Genomic DNA, 18,806 nt, shown 5'->3' with positions numbered 1-18,806 from the left:
CATAAGCTCCCTGATAGAAAATAAAAGCTGACTATATCATGAATACGCTGCCTAGTACATCATGCATAATAAATGCTTAATAAATGTTTCTTGAATTTGAGCTATTTTCAAAGTTATTGCTTATTAACTTATCTCATCTGTTCAGATATCTTTTATTTCAAAATATTTAAACCATTCATTTACGTTATTATCATTAATAATCCGTAAAAATACACTAAACAAAATTTAAAGGTACTTTTAAACACATTCTATTATGTTTGAGGAATTCTGCAACTATCAATTGCCTCTGGATTTCAAAAAATAAACAGGTTCAGAAGCTAGGAAAGACAGGGAAAGGTGACATTGTTTCCCTATTTTGGAATTTCATGAAATTTTTGAAAAGAATTTTAATAAAAAGATGGTTTTAAATTAGTAAATGCATGAGTAAACTATTTTTTAACGGATTTAAATTTTGAAATGCACGAATGGAGTATTTTTAAAAAGGATTTTCTCCTCCAAGTCATTTTCATCATTTTCTCCACATGAATACTACCTTCCACCACACTCTGTGTATTAACATTTTGTTTTTACTCATCAAAGGTAAACAGTGTCTAAAACAGTAATTTTGCTAGCTTACCAAGTCTTATGGATAAATACACACTTTCCATTAGGTAGCCTAAATTCTAGGAAAAGGCTTACACACACACACACACACACGTACAAAAGGGTTCATTTTGTGACATCAAAGAGCTATACACATATGATTTGAACACTTCAATATACTTGAATACCTAAGATCTTTCCAAGTCATACTTATCATGAAACTAAAAAAAAAAACAATTGAGGAAAGACATTTTGTATTGCTCTCATTTAGAAAACATGACACCTTAAAGGATAATATCATTGAGAATTTGGATCACAATGAAAAAGGGTACAAAACAAGATTAAGAATCAGAAAACTAGAGCCACAAAGCCTCAGGAATATTTAAATAAATAAGCTTGATTCCAAAGAACTAGGCTTTTTGTCAAAATATATGGGGAATTACCTAACAAATATGGGCTGTTTCTATTTTCTTTAATTCCTAGAATATTTTATAAGGTTGCTTCTACATGTCCTATAATAAAATAAAACAGACATGACAAACACTTGTTTAATTTGTGCACTAATAGAATAAAGAAATTATAAATGAGAGGGCCCTATAATATTACAAAAATACCTGGCTTTTCACTGGTATCCTAAAATGATCCAAAGTAATTAGTTATCAAAGAACCTATTTTTGAGATAGTAATGTTACAACTTTCTCCAGAAGCTCTTAAATCCTCTGAATGCAACCTTTGAGTGTGTATTCCTAAAATGATTATAAAATGGCCAATTATTAAACTATAGTAAAACCCTGTTTTGATTTACACCTTTATACCCAGTAATTATTCTCCTGAGGGATAACCGTAAATTCCCAGGAAGCTTCATTCATTCATTCATTCATTCACAATTCAATATGTTTACTGAACACCTACTCTGTATATATACACAAAGATGTTTTATTACAACATAATAGGAAAATGTTGGAAACAAATTCATTATTTGACAATAGAAGAACTGGTAGGAAATCATAGTAAAATACACATAGCAAAATATAATGCAGTCAGTCATTTAAAATGTATTCCTGATGAGTAATATGGAAAAGATGTTATAGAGTTAAGTGAAAAAACTAGAATATAAAATCAAAGACTTTCAAAACAAAGTATAAACTGAATAAACACTAAAACAAAAGAGACTGCATAGTGGTGGTAAATCTGAGTTTTTCTTTCCATATCTCTATAATTTTCATAATAAACATATATAACTAAGGTAATTAAAAAAAGAACCCCAAAAACCTTTAAGACAAGCAATATTCATCAATTATTTCATCTCAAAAGTAAAACTAACAATCTGTCTTAAAATTTTTCTGAACTCTGAATAAAACCATCCCAAATGACACAAATGAAACTATCTTAATATCTTGACATAGACTTATTCACAGACAAACCTCACTTTGTAAATTTCTTATCAAAATTAGTGAGTAAAAAGCCCAAGACCTTACAGAATGTCTTTTCAGATCATAAGATAGGCATGCCATAGAAAAAGGAATAAATGCTAATTATCAAAAAAGGAAAAAAGTTCTGACTGATGAATGGGATTATCTTCTTTTACCACATATAGTATTGAACAGTAATAATGAAACTTCAATTTATCTTCCTAAACCAAATACAAACATCACTATTTTAAAAAAAAATCACTTATAAGAGATGTGTAGGAAAAAACAACTGGAAGGTCATACAGTAAAACATAACAATGCTGTAGTTATTGGAATTATACTTGGTTTTAACTGGCTTTCTTCCTCTATTTTCCAAAATGCCCATTATAAATACATGCAAAGCTATTTTAACAAAAAAAATTAAATTATCAAGAGAATATGCTGAAATATAGTCACTGTATAGATTAGATTAATAAAAATACAATTGTAAAATTCAGACCTGCTGATCAAAGATGCTCAGAAAAATGTGAAGGTCCCTCAAAATCAGTCAATACAAACATTACCTTTAAGGAGATCAAAGTACTTTAAATTTCTAATACAAAGAGTTCAAAAATTGAGCAGCAGATGTATTTTTCCTTTTCTGAAAAATCTCATAAAGGATGTGTTTTCTTTTTAATCATAAACCCTTTTTCTTTGTTCATAACACATCATCATCAATGATGTCACACAGTCCTTAAACATGGTTTGTTAATAAACACAGCCTCTATTGAACTGAGATAACATCAAAACATACAACTTCACTTACTACATAAAAGAATATATTAGTGTCTCTCAATGACTTAAGTGTAAAACTGTTCCAACCTAATCAAACATAAAGTAAAGGAAAATGAAATTTAGAATCCATATAACTAAAATTTTATGAACACAATAATAAAATAACAACTGCACCTTAGAAAAGCTTTCAATACCTTTTTTTTTTTTTTTTTTTTTTTTGTCTTTTTGCTATTTCTTGGACCACTCCCGCGGCATATGGAGATTCCCAGGCTAGGGGTCTAATCCGAGCTGTAGCCACCAGCCTACACCAGAGCCACAGCAATGCAGGATCCGAGCCGCGTCTGCGACCTACACCACAGCTCACGGCAACACAGGATCCTTAACCCACTGAGCAAGGCCAGGGACTGAACCCGCAACCTCATGGTTCCTAGTCGGATTCGTTAACTACTGGGCCATGACGGGAACTCCTCAATACCTTGAAACATACACACATATTATAGCATAACTGCTAAATTATTAAATAAGCAAAATGATACAGTATCCTAGCAATGAATACAGCACATAGGACTCAGAAAAAAAATTGTCTGACTTCAAATTCTGTTTACTAGTTAGGAATAACCTAGGAAAATAAATTAACTGCTGCATGTTTCCACTTTTCCATCTATTTATGAAATATGGGTAATAAAAATTCATACCTAGAAGAGATATTTTAAATATTAAAGGAGGTAGTACTTTGTCTACATAGCATAAGCACTAAAAAAAAAAGGTCTTCCCCCCTTTTTTTTCAATCTAAACAGAATTTGCCACATGTTGAAAATAAGGAACGAAGATCTCTAATTTTAAACACTGGTATTAAAAGTCTTAAATTCACTCAAGATCTTAATAACCCACCTATATAGTATCTTCTATAATCCAGCTGACCATTTAGATAAGTATTTAGAAATTTCTCTTGAGTCAAGGTGATTTTATTCTACTTGCTTCAAAAGAAAAAAAAGAGAAACACAAGGATTCTTTCTTAAAAGATGCACAAAAGAATTTAGAATCAGTGTATTAACGAAATATTTCTTGAACAGCAAATTTCCTGAGAAAAATGCATAATTAATAGCAAAATCCAAGAATTCTAGTATTTTTTAGGATATTCAAAGTTAAAGGTTGATGCCATCTGAAATTACCAATATGTATTACATATAAAATTACTATTCTCAGAAATTTCAGGAGTTCCTGTCGTGGCGCAGTGGTTAACGAATCCGACTAGGAACCATGAGGTTGCGGGTTCGGTCCCTGCCCTTGCTCAGTGAGTTAACGATCCGGCGTTGCCGTGAGCTGTGGTGTAGGTCGCAGACGTGGCTCGGATCCCGCGTGGCTGTGGCTCTAGCGTAGGCCGGTGGCTACAGCTCCCATTCGACCCCTAGCCTGGGAATCTCCATATGCCGCGGGAGCGGCCCAAGAAATAGCAACAACAACAAAAAGACAAAAGACAAAAAAAAAAAAAAGAAAGAAAAAAAAAGAAATTTCAATTGTCTACACCTTGTCTGGAATAGTTATGCTCTAACCCAACAGAACCATTCAACGCTCTCTGGGATTATTGTATTCTCTTATGTCATAAAGAAACTAACGTGGAGTTCCCGTCATGGCACAGTGGTTAAAGAATCCAACTAGGAACCATGAGGTTGAGGGTTCGATCCCTGGCCTTGCTCAGTGGGTTAAGGATCCGGCGTTGCCGTGAGCTGTGGTGTAGGTTGCAGACGTGGCTCGGATCCTGCGTTGCTGTGGCTCTGGTGTAGGATGGTGGCTACAGCTCGGATTAGACCCCTAGCCTGGGAATCTCCATATGCCGTGGAAGTGGCCCTAGAAAAGGCAAAAAGGCAAAAAAAAAAAAAGCAATATAAGTGACAGAATGTAACAAAAAAGTCAACAGTGTAGAAGGCTTTTTAATAAATTTCATTTTGGCAAACAATCATATACAAATTAGCACTCAAAGTATGATGATTTCATTTATTTGTTCTGTACATATCTGATTAATAGACATTAATTTTGTTGATGTAAACAAAACCACTCTATTGTTATATACCGATTAGAACTGTAAACACTTAGCATTTCCCACAACTACTGACTTCACAAATAATTTTGAATGTTTCTTCAAATAACAATGTACGCAAAGAGCTCTACTGCCCCCTAATGAAATAAATTTTTTTAAAAAAACCTCAGAAAACTTGTTTGGAGGTATCTGCAGAGAAGAAAAATAATCTTACTTTGCTAAATGCAGTAGAGTAGACAATCTAAGAAAATTAACTGAAAACAACTAGACTATCTATAAAAATTCTGTAGGAAAAGCTAGAATCATCCAGTTTTCATGATAAAATTAGCAGCAAAACAGGAAAGCCTTGAGACAGAAATGTTCTAAGAGAAAGGAGGCTAGTACAACAATGTTATCTACTGCGATAGCAATTAAAACTTCACTGCAGGCTATGCTTTTCATGTGTATGTTGGAAGAGAATGAAAAGAAAGAGATTCTTAGAAATGACCCTCCAGTGAATTACAGTAAGTCCAGCAGCTCAAAATAAATACTATCAAAATGACTCTTGCAATTTGCACTGATTCTAATCCTCTCAGAATTATCTTAATATATGTGTACTTGCAGGATAACTACGTTGTAAAATACACATTTAAAATAATTTTAAACTATTTCCTGTTCAAAAAAAAGGCCAATTTCTTAAGTATGACAAATTTGTACTTTATGATACTCTGCACCATAAACTAACCAGTTTAACTTTTAAATCTTCCTTTTAATAAAAGTTCTCCCTTCCTTTAACAAATTTGGTTTTTAAAACATGCTCCAGGACTTCCCTCATGGCCTAGTGGTTAAGTATCCAGTGCTGGCACTGCCATGGCTCATGTTAATGCTGTGGCAGGGGTTCGATCCCTAGCCAGGAAATTTCTGCATGCCATGGGCGTGGTCAAAAACAATTACAAAAATGTTCCGTACCCATGTTCCTTTTATCTAATATTCTAACCTGTCTAGTGATTCCCGAATTCTTGTTTCAGAACAGAGTAAATGTTTGGGGGAAGAGCAGTGTGGTCCTTAATATCAGGAGTTATGTAAAAATTAACATCAAGGAATCTGAAGTAACAAGAATATAAAGAAGAGAATACTAGATCATAAAAACATGCCAAAAAAGCCAAGCTCTCCAGCAGCAGTTCACTGAGGGGAACAAAGATATGGTAGCTAACTTCCTTTACATGTCACTTATAGATGGCGTGTTTCTGCTAGGTTGACCATGGTTGTACATTCCATTATATGTCTACTGTTTAAGACAGAAGAAATAGGGTCCAGATCCCCAAAAATGCCACAGGGGAGATGGGCAATACAGAGAAAGAGGTTCACTTAAATCTGCTTATAAAACAAAAATACCCTTATATTTATGTGCTGCTGCTCTTCTTCCCAAGTGTCTGGGAATGAATATGGTTTACCAGCTCTGCAAGTCACAAAGTAACCAAATATTCATTTAAAATTTTAAAACACGAACAAACAAAAAAATACAAATGTATTTAAGCCTCAATCTCAAATGAGTTACATCTCACATCTGTATAGATTTTCTGAATAATATGAATTAAAAATATGACTCTTTTACTCTGAAGCATTACTCATTCATTCCTATTGCCTAGAAATATAACTGACACAAAGATATGTTTTAAAGACATAAGAAAGAAGTTGGAAGGACTTATGCATCCCAGAGTCAAGCACTGCCAAAGTTAAGATGCTTAAAGTATATTCAACAGAGGGTGAAAATAGTGTCCTTCCCCTAAAAACTGCATTTACCTACTCAGACTTAACATGTGATAATCATGAGAAATATGGAAGTGAAGGTTTATTTGGAGAACATACGTATGTATTGTTGTGTATGCAGGTGTGTGTTTTCCCTCATGGAACAGTCCAAGTCCATACAAGTGAGTCCCAGATTATTATCCAAAATCTAAAGGAATGCCTTCTCTGGTTCAAAGGAGGGAAAAAAAAAAAGGACTTTCCAGGTTGTCCTTTCCCTGGAAAAGGACATATGAAAAATACAATCAAGAAATAAAAGAGAGGGAGTTCCCGTTGTGGCTCAGTGGTTAACGAATCCAACTAGGAACCATGAGGTTGTGGGTTCGATCCCTGGCCTCACTCAGTGGGTTAAGGATCCGGCGTTGTCGTGAGCTATAGTGTGGATTGCAGATGCGGCTCGGATCCAGTGTTGCTGTGGTGTGGCATAGGCTGGCGGCTACAGCTCCAATTGGACCCCTAGCCTGGGAACCTCCATATGCCATGGGAGCAGCCCTAGAAATGGCAAAATACAAAAAAAAAAAAAAAAAAAAAAAAAAAAAGAAAGAAAAGAAAAGAAAAGAAAAGGAAAAAAGAATGCAAAAAAAGTTAAAATTAGTGACAGTTTTAGTTTAAGAAAGAGTTATTCAAACTCTTTAGCCCCCCAGTTTTTTTTATTGATGATGATGATGACAATGGTAGCAGCTAGCATTTACAGAGCATTAAGTACTTTACAAACAATGAGTATTTAATCTTCATAAAAGCCCTGTGAGTAAGATTATTCCTATTTTACAGATGAAGAAACTGATATTCATTAAGTAACTTGCCTAAGGTTAGACTGCTACTAAATTGCAGAGCATATGTAATATGTCGGTCAATTCAACACTTATGTTAAGTTTATGTAATTTTCCAGTGAGAATGTATGAAACAGAATGATTCTTGTGATACACTGTAATAAATTACTAAATTATGTACATTAAGATCCAACTCGGAGTTCCCACTGTGGCAGAGCAGAAATGAATCCGACTAGGAACCATGAGGTTGCAGGTTCGATCCCTGGCCTCGCTCAGTGGGTTAAGGATCTGGCATTGCCATGATCTGTGGTGTAGGTTGAAGACATGGCTTTGATCTGGCGTTGCTCTGGCTCTGGCATAGGCCAGGGGCAACAGCTCCAATTAGACCCCTCGCCTGGGAACCTCCATATGTGCGGGTGTGGCCCTAAAAAGACAAAAGACAAAAAAAAAAAAAAAAAAAAATCCAACTCAATTGCCTAAAGTTCTGTAGACATGTAACCTGGGCTATGTGCTGATGCCAGTTCTTATGGAAGACAGAATTGTATAGAAATTGTAAAACTGCTAAAAAGAAGTAATAATATTCTCATCCTTCAATGCCATTATAAATAATATTTCTTTCACTATTCTCCAATCACACATAGCCACAGTAATCTCTCCTTCTTAAGATTTTCCTACCTCATTCTCACATTTATTTTATTTGTCTTAAAATGAGACAAAGTCTCATTTATTTAAGGAAAAAAGAGTCATTCTCCCCTTCTCTCTTAAAGATACTCTATTGCAGTAAAAAAAATAAAATAAAAACAGTTCAGTGACATCTGAAATACACATTCTCTATGTGCCACAGTAATGCAAACTATTCCATAGCAACTCTTTAACCTTTGATAACATGTTCAAATTTTCTGAAATTAATACTAAAGAAATCACCATGCAGTACAAAACGAATCCAAAATTCTATTTTACAAGAGCTGAGATTTAAACACATGCACAGACATACTATACATGTGCAAACACAACTCAAGTCATCCTCATATTTCAAACACTGCCTGGACAACAATATTCCCTCTACCATATGTGTGTAGCTTAAGACACAAAACACCCAGAAATATCCACAAATACCTAAAATATTAATTCATAATTTATATGGATACTACCAATTTTTTCATTGCAAAATTTTAAAAACAACGTTATATTCTTACAAGGCACCTTGTAAGACAATCTATTTTTTCAGGTAAGTAACAAAGTGATATGGAAATCTGACATCAAAACTCACTACAAATAATCATCTGTCATTTTGTGAATCTTTGTTTACCTTTAATGGAATTATGTTTAAATTTTCAATCCAGGGAGCAAAGACCCTGCTAACAATTAAGTACAAGACCTTAGTAAACAAAATACATCGTTTCAATGGGATACCCCTTTTTACCTTTGAATCTTCATTGCTCACTCCTAGCTGTAAGACAGCTTGAGGAGATTTCAGTTTTGCTTGAGCAGAGTGAGCCATCTGAAGGTTAAGCTGCCATCCAACCGTCTCCAGCTATAAAAGACAAGTGCAGATTGCAATCAGATGGTACAGAAGGAAGAAAACAGTCAACTTTAAGCAGCTCTCCAATCAGCAGGAATGAACATGGATAGCCTGGACTTTATGGTAAGTCAGTTCCAGGGCTCTGCACATTCTCCCTTTGGGCTCATTACATTGGCCTTGGGCCATGCCTGTCAAATTCAACAGTAAACCTGGTTTTAAATACACTTTGTTCTTAAAATAAAAGCTCTGAGACTAAGCAATGAAGTACACTAAAATAGTAATTTACTATTTTAAAACACTATATTTTAAAGTTGATGGTTATAAATTTTAACTAGTAAATAGCATGTATTGGTCGTAAGCACTTTAGTGACCTCCTATTATCTTTCAAAACTCTTTGCATTAAGTAGAACACAGGTAAAACTTTTCTTTTTTTTTTAATTTAAAGGGAAAATGAAGTGCCCAGATGGTAAGAAGTTCACACATTTAGACACAGTTAGTGAGACTGGAAAAGAGCCAGACAAAGAATTGATATCTACTAGTGAGCAGGTGTTATCATGCTTTCCAAAGTACTCTAACTTACTATGGCTCTCAGTTATGACAGAAACTAATTAGAACATTTCTTTTGAATTTATTAATTAACACAACAGTAAATTTTAATCAGGAAGGCAAAAACAGTAAAGACAGATGAAAGCAGCTTAAGCTGTCTTTTAAAATAATAAGCAGCATAAACATGGCTTTATTGAACATGACAGATTATTGATTTCTCCAACCTCAAAACTATGAGTATTTAGATTTAGCTTCCAGTAAATCTAAAGTATCAACATTTAGAGAACTTTAGTGACATGTAATTGTCACAGACTTCTGACAATATGACCCTAATAACTGATTTAGTAAAACTACCTTAGCTACACTGCTAAAAATGGCAGCTTCACAACAATTTTTACTTAAGCGGAATACTAATTGCTAACTTGAAAGACTGTTCAACAGCTAGAATCACAGCAGTGACTCAAAGCCAAATTGGAAAGAGAGCAATGAAAGTATTATCTATTCGAGAGAGGGGATGTGATGAGAAAATAAAGATACAGTTCTGTTCTTTCTGACACTGAACCTTTTAGAGGTTATGGGTAAAAGGGGGAAGATGCTGCAGAGACATAACCCATACTACCACAAGTAAAAAAATCAATTTAATGGTACAGGCAAGGATCCACAATGTACTATTCTGTAACACTGATTACAGCAACAAAGTCTGCAATCAGCCCACCACTATTTTCAACAGTTATATCCAAGAGACCCTCCAACACAACAGGAAGAAAAACATGTCTTAACTACTCTCATATATCCAAGCTTTTGATACATATCACCGCCTTAATTGAAAAACACCTTCTAGGTAGTCATGTGCGCCTGTAAGACATTGTTTTGATCTCATGTAACTAATCCTATCCCTATCTTATAAGTACTTAAGATCAATGACAAAGATCAATATTAAGTGAATAAAACAGACTCTCACTTTATGCAAAGGTCAGGCCTTTGCATAAATTTAAGGTATGCTCAGTCACAGCAGAGAGGTGGAACGGGAGAATTAGGAATCCTGAATTTAAAGTTTATTCTTTGTTCATGCGTAAACTGTCACTCACTAGCTTTGTAACCCTGTTAGTTAAGTCAAAATCTTTCAAGATCTCAATTTCCACATATAAAATGGAAAAAACAACCTATCTGAATTACATACTTTTTTGAGTTATTGGTAATATCAAATAAGAAAATGCATATTCAAATTGTTTTGGAAAATGCAAAGCATTTATAAATATGAGACATTCTGATTACCTAATTTTTTCCATAGTATCTTGTTTTTCATAGTATCTTTTAAATATAATAGGCACTCTATATCTGTTGAATTGAAAAGAATCAAAGAATACTCACAAGGAAAGCAAATCTTAAAAGCGGCATAAATAAAAAAATTTGTAGGTTGACTTTATGAAATTCTAGAGCCTTTTCTATTGAATTCTGTGATTTAAAAATATTTGTTCCATGCCCATATGAAAGAGTAACTTCAAAAGTGAAAAAAACTGCTAAACTCACACGTAGGTATATGCACATATACACACTCACACATAAAATTTCAAACAAAATGATCAATATTCAGGAGATCCCTGGTGAATGAGCCTAGTGGTTACAGACTTGGCATTGTCACTACTATGGCTACAGTTAGATCCCTGGTCCAGGAACTTTTGTAAACCATTTATACAAAAACTCTCCTTCACACACACACACACACACAATCAATATTCAGAAACCTTAAATGTAGAGGGAATATAGAAAGGATAACTAGAATTATTAAAAATATTTTAGGGGAGTTCCCGTCATGGCTCAGTGGTTAATGAATCTGACTAGGAACCATGAGGTTGCAGGTTCAATCCCTGGCCTTGTTCAGTGGGTTAAGGATCCGGCGTTGCCATGAGCTGTGGTATAGGTTGCAGGCACAGCTTGGATCCCACATTGCTGTGGCTCTGGCGTAGGCCGGCGGCTACAGCTCTGATTAGACCCCTAGCCTAGGAACCTCCACATGCTGTGGGAAGCAGCCCTAGAAAAGGCAAAAAGACAAAAAAAAAAAAAAAAAAAAAAAAAATTTACAGTTACAGCTATAAGAAAAACAAAACTAACAAAATCTTTACAGCAAAACTAGGAGACAAAACCAGTACTAATTTGACATAGGTACTCTTATTACCCCTATTTTACAGATTAAATATGTAAAATGTAAACAATTGGTGAATAGAAGTAAAAAAAAAAAAAAAGAGGTTCCTTATGTTATTATTGCCACTTTTCTCTAAGTTTGAAATTACATCAAATTCAAAATCAAAAGTTACAAAAAGTGATGCAAGTAAAAAACACCAATAGTTATAAAATTTAAGAAGAAAGTATTACTTGAAATGAACAGTCACAAAGATGCTACCTAGTTAAAAAATAAAAAATAATCAGTAAATAAAACAAGCAACAACTTAACCAAGAGATCAAAATGGACATAATATGCCTCTAAATATGATATCCTGCAACAACCACATCATTTACATAACCTTCTAGCCAAAAAAATTATAACTAAATTTGATGATGAAGAAACAATGGAAAAATAAAAATAGAGAAACATAAAATGTATACTTGAAAAACACCAATGACTTAAAAGACAAATAAAAGCTAAGAAAAGGAAAAAAAAAAAAAGCTGAGAAAAGAAGGAATTCCTTAAACTGCTTAAAACATATTATATTATTTTCTGGTTCTCTAATAGGCACTGGTGACATAAACATGAATATGACAAAGTCACTTTGCCAAGGTGAAAATCTTAGAGTATACTATTTAATTATCCCTCCCAGACTTATAAGTAAGAAACAGATATAATACTTTAATCACACAGGATACAAAGTCTAGGATAGAATTCTGACTTAAGTTAGCTAAACTACATTTATTTCCATTTAAAGGCAAATTATTTTATATATATCAGACATCTGTGCATTAAAATACCAGGAGCTTTATGGGATGGAAATCCTGTGAAATTGGATTGTTATGATCATTATACAACCACAGATGTGATAAATTCATTTGAGTAATAAAAAAAAAATCACGTAAAGACAGGAAAAAAATAAAATAAAATAAAATACCAGGAGTCATTTTAACATAATTTGTTTTGATATTTCATATTCAAATTTCGATCTGAAGGTCTTTATATCTTAATCAACATCCTCGGTTTAAAATGTTACCAAAATAACATAAAACACAAGGAAAACGAGCCTCTAATATTTCTGATGTGTTTCAATCCATGCCAAAACTGTTTAAATGACAGTTCTTGGGCATCTCACTTACATTGCTTACTATCTGACAGTGATGCTAAGATGTCAGCTCAAAATAGAATGACTCCATTCTCCCTCTAATTTCCATGTAACAGCTTTAGCATAACCTTAAATTGCCATAATTGCTTTGTAAACCACAATCAAGCACATGCAAAATTAGCCAAAATAAATTAACTCTTTTAAAACAAAAAAGAAAACATGAAGTTAATCACTGTATTTTAACTTCCCGCTCTCTAAAACAGTAACCACTGATTGGATCTTATCACATAGTAAGAAATACTTTTTTATGCTGCAAACTGATACACATATACTGAAGTGTCACAAAACAATTTTTACTCAGACCACTGATATATGATCTCTATGATGTTTCACTTTTAAAACAGCATTTTAAAACTCTTCAAATTGATTTCGTTACCCACCAAACCATTAATAGGTCAGGCTATGTACAGTTAGGAAAATAAAATTCAGGAATACTGAATGAGCTTTAGGAACTATGTGAGTGGATATTCATGAAACAATTATTATTTATTATAATAAATCATGAAAACACATAGAAGTAGAACCATAACTGCTAAAGTAGAAAATACTATCTAACTTCTGTTGCTATAATCCACCATTATGTTACAAACAGCAAGTACCGTAAGCAGAAATTTCACATGCATGGCTTATTATGGAAACAATATACTTCTAGTCTTATGAAATATAAAAATTAAACATTTAATTAAAGAAGAACATGAACCTACCTATTTTCAAGGCTTAGCTAAATACTTGCTCTACAATTTTCTTAACTACTTCTCTTGACTTCAATGATCTCTTCCTATACAATCTACTAAGTAATTATAAGAAATTCCCAACTTAAAAAAAAACACAGTCTTCTGGTATCAAGGAATGTGCATCTAAAAAAAAAAAAAATCTTTCCACAAACATCTATAAACTTTCAACAAAATAAAATAAAAGCAAGCCAAGAAACAAACAAAAACCTGCCACCAAATATCTGAGGACTCTATATAGAAGAAAAGCACATAGATGGTGAAGAATAATACAGTGTTAGCAACCAATGGATCAAAGAAGAGATCAAAATATAAATTTAAAAAAAAATCTTGAGATAAATAAAAATGGAAATAGGACATACCAAAAATTATGGGATGCAGTAAAAGCAGTTCTAAAAGAGAAGCTCATTGCAATAAGCACCTAATCAAGAAATAAGAAAGATCTCAAAAAAACAACCTAATGTTACATCTCAAGGAAGTAGGAAAAGAAGAATAAACAAAGCCCAAAGTTGGTAGAAAAAAGAAAGATAAGAGCAGAATAAATGAAATAGACTAAAACACAACAGAAAAGATCAATGAAATGTAGAACTGGGTTTTGAAAAATAAGTAAGATTGACAAATCTTTTGCTAGATTCAGCAAGAAAAAAAGAGAAAGGACTCAAATAAAATCAGAAATGAAAGAGTTATAACTGATACCATAATTTCATAAGATACTACTATGCACAACTATGTGCCAACAAATGGGACAACCTAGAAGAAAAGGATAAATTCCTAGAAATACAAAACCTACCAAGGCTGAATCACGAGGAAATGAAAAATGTGAAGAGACCAATTACTAGTTAGGAGTCTGTATCAGTAATCTAAAACCTCCCAACCTATAAACTCCAGGACCAGATGGCTTCACTGGTGAATTCCACCAAACATTTCAAGAATTACTATTAATCCTGTTCAAACTCTTCCAAAAACCAGAACATTTCCAAACTTATGTTATAAGGCTAGTGTTACCCTGATGCCAAAACCAGACAAAGACACTACAAAAAAAAAAAAAAAAAAAAAATTACAAGCCAATATCCCTGATAAACATAGATGCAAAAAAAATTTTGAAAAAATATTAGTAAGCCAAATTCAACAATACAATAAAACGATCACACAGCATGAACAAGTGGAGTCTATCTCAGGAATGCAAAGATAGTTCAACATTCACAACTAACCAATGTGACACATCACATTAACAAAATGAAAGATAAAAATACTATGATCACCTCAAAGGATGCAGAAAAAGCATTAACAAAATTCAACACCCGGAGTTCCCATCCTGGCACAGCAGAAACGAATCTGACTAGGAACCATGAGGTTGTGGGTTCAATCCCTGGCCTCGCTCAGTGGGTTAAGGAACTGGTGTTGCTGTGAGCTGTGGTGCAGGTTGCAGACGCGGCTTGGATCTGGTGTTGCTGTGGCTGTGGTGTAGGTCAGCAGCTGTAGATCCAGTAAGACTCCCAGCCTGGGAATCTCCACATGCTGCAGGTGCAGCTCTAAAAAGACTAAAAAGACAGAAAAAAAAAAAAGAATTGCCACCCATTTATGATAAAAAAAAAAGCACCTCTCAAAAAAGTGGGTACAGAGGGAATATACCTCAAAATAATAAAGAAATCATAAGGCTAGATAAGACAAGCCCATGATACTCAATGGTAAAAGCTGAAAGCTTTTCTTCTAAAACAAGGAACGTGACAAGGTTGCCCATTCTCACCACTTTTTTTTATTTATTTATTTTTTTTGTCCTTTTGCCTTTTCTAGGGCTGCTCCTGTAGCATATGGAGGTTCCCAGGATAGAGGTCGAATTGGAGCTATAGCCAACAGCCTACACCAGAGCCACAGCAAAGCGGGATCTGAGCCGCGTCTGCAACACCACAGCTCACGGCAACGCCGGATCCTTAACCCACTGAGCAAGGCCAGGGACCGAACCTGCAGCCTCATGGTTCCTAGTCGGATTCGTTAACCACCGTGCCACGACAGGAACTCCCATTCTCATCACTTTTATTCAACATAGTACTGCATAATTATTTCCTAGTTAGATGAATTAGACAAGAAAAAGAAATAAAAGGCATCCAAAGCAGATAGGACAAAGTAAAGCTGTCACTGTTTGCAAATGTCACGATATGATTTATGGAAAACCCTAAGGGAATTCCCTTGTGGCACAATGGGTTAAAGATAGTGCTGTCACTGCAGCAGCTCAGGCTGTTGCTGTGGCACAGGTTTGATCCTTGGCACAAGAGCTTCCACATGCCAAAGGTGCAGCCAAAACACAACCCTAAAGATACCACCAAAAAGCTATTAGAATTAATTAACAAATTTAGTCAAGGTGCAGGATACAAAATCAACATTCAAAAAATATGTTGCATTTCTATACACCAATAACAAACTATGAGAAAGAGAAATTAAGTTTAAAAAAATTCCCACTTACAATTGCATCGAAAAGAATAAAATACCTACGAATAAATTTAACCAAGGAGGTGAAAAACATGTACACTGAAAATGATAAGACACTGATGAAAGAAACTGAAGAAAATACAAAGAAAAATGGAAAAATATTCCATGCTCATGGATTGGGAGAATATTATTAAAATGTCCATACTACTCAAAGCAATTTACAGACTCAATGCAATCCCTATCAAAAGTACAATGCTACTTTTCACAGAAATAGAACAAGCAATCCTAAAATTTGGATGGAACCACGAAGACCCTGAATAGCCAAAACAATCTTGAGAAAGAACAAAGCTGGAGGCATCATGATTCCTAGTTTCAAACTATACCTCAAAGCTAGAGTAATCACACAGTTTAGTATTGGCATAAAACAGCACATAGACAAACAGAATAGAGAGCCCATGCATACACGTTAATTTATGACAAAGGAGCCAAGAATATACAATGGAGGAAAGACAGTCTCTTCAATAAATGTTGTTGGGGAAGCTGGAGAGCCACATTCAAAAGAATGAAACCGGACCACTATCTTATACCATACACAAAAACTAATAACTCAAAATGTATTAGAAGCTTGAACATAAGATTTGAAACCAGCAAAAAAAAAAAAAAAAAAAGATTTGAAACCTAAACCTCCTAGAAGAAAACCTAAGTAACCTTCTTGACATAGGTCTTGGCAAAGATTATCTGGATTAACAGCAAAAGCAAAGGCAACAAAGTCAAAAATAAACAAGCAAGACTACTTCAAACTAAAAAGATTCTGCACAGCAAAGGAAACCATCAAAAAAATGAAAAGGCAGGGAATTCCTGTTGTGGCTCAGCAGATTAAAAACCCAACTGGTATCCATATGGATATGGGTTTGCTCCCTGGCCTCATTCAGGGGGTTAAGGATCCAGTGTTGCCACAAGCTGTGGTATAAGTCACAGATGCAGCTTGAATTCCACATTGCTGTGTCTGTAGCATAGGTTGGCAGCTGCAGCTTGGATTCAAGCCTAGGAACTTCAATATGCCACAAGTAAAGTCCTAAAAAGGGAAAAAAAAAAAAAAAAAAAGACAATGAAGAAATGAAAAGGCAACCTATAGAATTAGAGAAAATATGTGCAAATCATATAACTGATAATAGGTTAATATCCAAAATATATAAAGAAGTCATTTATTTCAATAGCAAAATAATAGAAGGATAAATTAGGGGTTTGGGATTAACATACACTACCACATATAAAAGAAATAATTAAAAAGGACCTACTATTTAGCACAGGAAACTTTATAATATTCTGTAATAACCTATATGGAAAATAATCTGAAATGGATACATATAATTGACTCACTTTGCTGTACACCTAAAACTAACAAAACATTGTAAATCAACTATACTCCAATAAAAAAAAATTTTGTGTGTGTTTTTAGGGCCACACTCACGGCATATGGAGGTTCCCAGGCTAGGGGGAGAATCGGAGCTACAGCTGCCGGTCTACACCACAGCCACTGCAATGCCTGATCCGAGCTGCCTCTGTGACCTACACCACAGCTCATAGCAACACAAGTTCCTTAACCCACTGAGAAGGCCAGGGATGGAACCTGAGTCCTCATGGATGCTAGTCAGATTCATTTCCCCTGAGCTACGATGGGAACTCCTAAAAAAAATGTTTAACAGCAAAATAACTGACAATCCAATTAAAAAATGGTCAGAGAATGTGACTAGACATGTTTCCAAAGAAGCCTTACAGACAGCCACCAACAGGTACATGTAAAGGTGTTCATCGTCAGTAACCACCATGGAAATGAAAATCAAAACCACAATGAGACATCATCTCACTCCTGTTAGAAGACCTATTATCAAAAAGATGTAAGTGCTGGAAGAGATGTGCAGAAAAGGGAGCCCTTGTGTACTGTTGGTAGCTGTGTAAATTGGTGGGGCTGCTAAGGAGAACAGAAGGCTCCTCAAAAAATTTAACATAAACCACCATATGATCTAGCAATCCCACTTTTGTATATTTACTGAAAGAAACAAATACACTAACTCAAAAAGATAGCTGCACCACCACCTGCACTACAGCGTTATTTACTATAACCAGGATATGGAAGCAACCTAAGTGCCCACTGATAAATGAATAAAGAAAATGTGGGAGATACACACACACACACACACACACAAAGATACATATACACACAGAGGCACCAAAAAATTATTATTCAGTCACAAAAAAAACAAAAACAGAAACAGAAATCCTGCCATTTGTAACAACATGAATAGACCCTGAGGGCATTATATTAAGTGAAATAAGTAAGAAAGAAAGATACTCCATGAACTCACTTACATGCAGAATCTCAAAACAAAAACAAACAAAAAACTGAACCCACAAATGCAGAGAACAGATTGGTAGTTACCAGAGGCAGGGTGCTGGGGGTGGACAAAATGGGTAAAGATGGTCAAAAGGTACAAACTTCCAGTTATAAAACAAATATGTCCTGGAGATGAAACATACAACATGGGGCCTATAATTACTACTGTATTGTCCTGGTTGTGAGATCATCTACATAGTTACCTAAGATGTTACCAGTCGGGGAAGTAGGTAAAAGGTACTTGGTATCCCTCTGATTTACTTCTTTCAAACATGTAAATCTTTAATTATCTCAAAAAGCTACTTCACATAAAGGGGGAAGATACAAAGAACTGGGGAAATAAGATCAATAAATGTAAATAATGGAAAAATTTGCTAAATTCAGACTTTTACCTCATTCTTAGGAATATGGCTGCAGCATTTAAAGCAAACTTACTTCTTTACAAAGTCCTTATAATTCTAGCTGGCTTATTCTTTGTTTCCTAAAATTATACAT

General features: G+C 34.4%; 1 protein-coding gene across 24 annotated transcripts in view; it reads right to left on the bottom strand.

Moving 5' to 3' along the window:
* The window catches only part of COMMD10 (COMM domain containing 10), a 236,814-nt gene that overhangs the window by 192,412 nt on the left and 25,596 nt on the right, over positions 1-18,806 (bottom strand). For 22 of the 24 annotated variants that reach the window (XR_014836326.1, XR_014836334.1, XR_014836327.1 and 19 more), the window contains 1 exon segment: positions 8,785-8,895. Coding sequence is in view for 7 of the 24 variants with exons in the window: in XM_021079259.2 (XP_020934918.2) it covers positions 8,785-8,895 (111 nt within the window). In the remaining 17 variants the exon portion in view is untranslated. 24 annotated transcript variants of the gene reach the window in all.

Source organism: Sus scrofa, chromosome 2, assembly GCF_054392235.1.
Source record: "Sus scrofa isolate SSC_HxYL_T2T_F1_AM1 chromosome 2, Sscrofa_HxYL_maternal_Yorkshire_Landrace_v2.0, whole genome shotgun sequence".
NCBI lineage: Eukaryota > Metazoa > Chordata > Mammalia > Artiodactyla > Suidae > Sus > Sus scrofa.
This window is presented reverse-complemented; position numbering and strand designations above follow the sequence as displayed.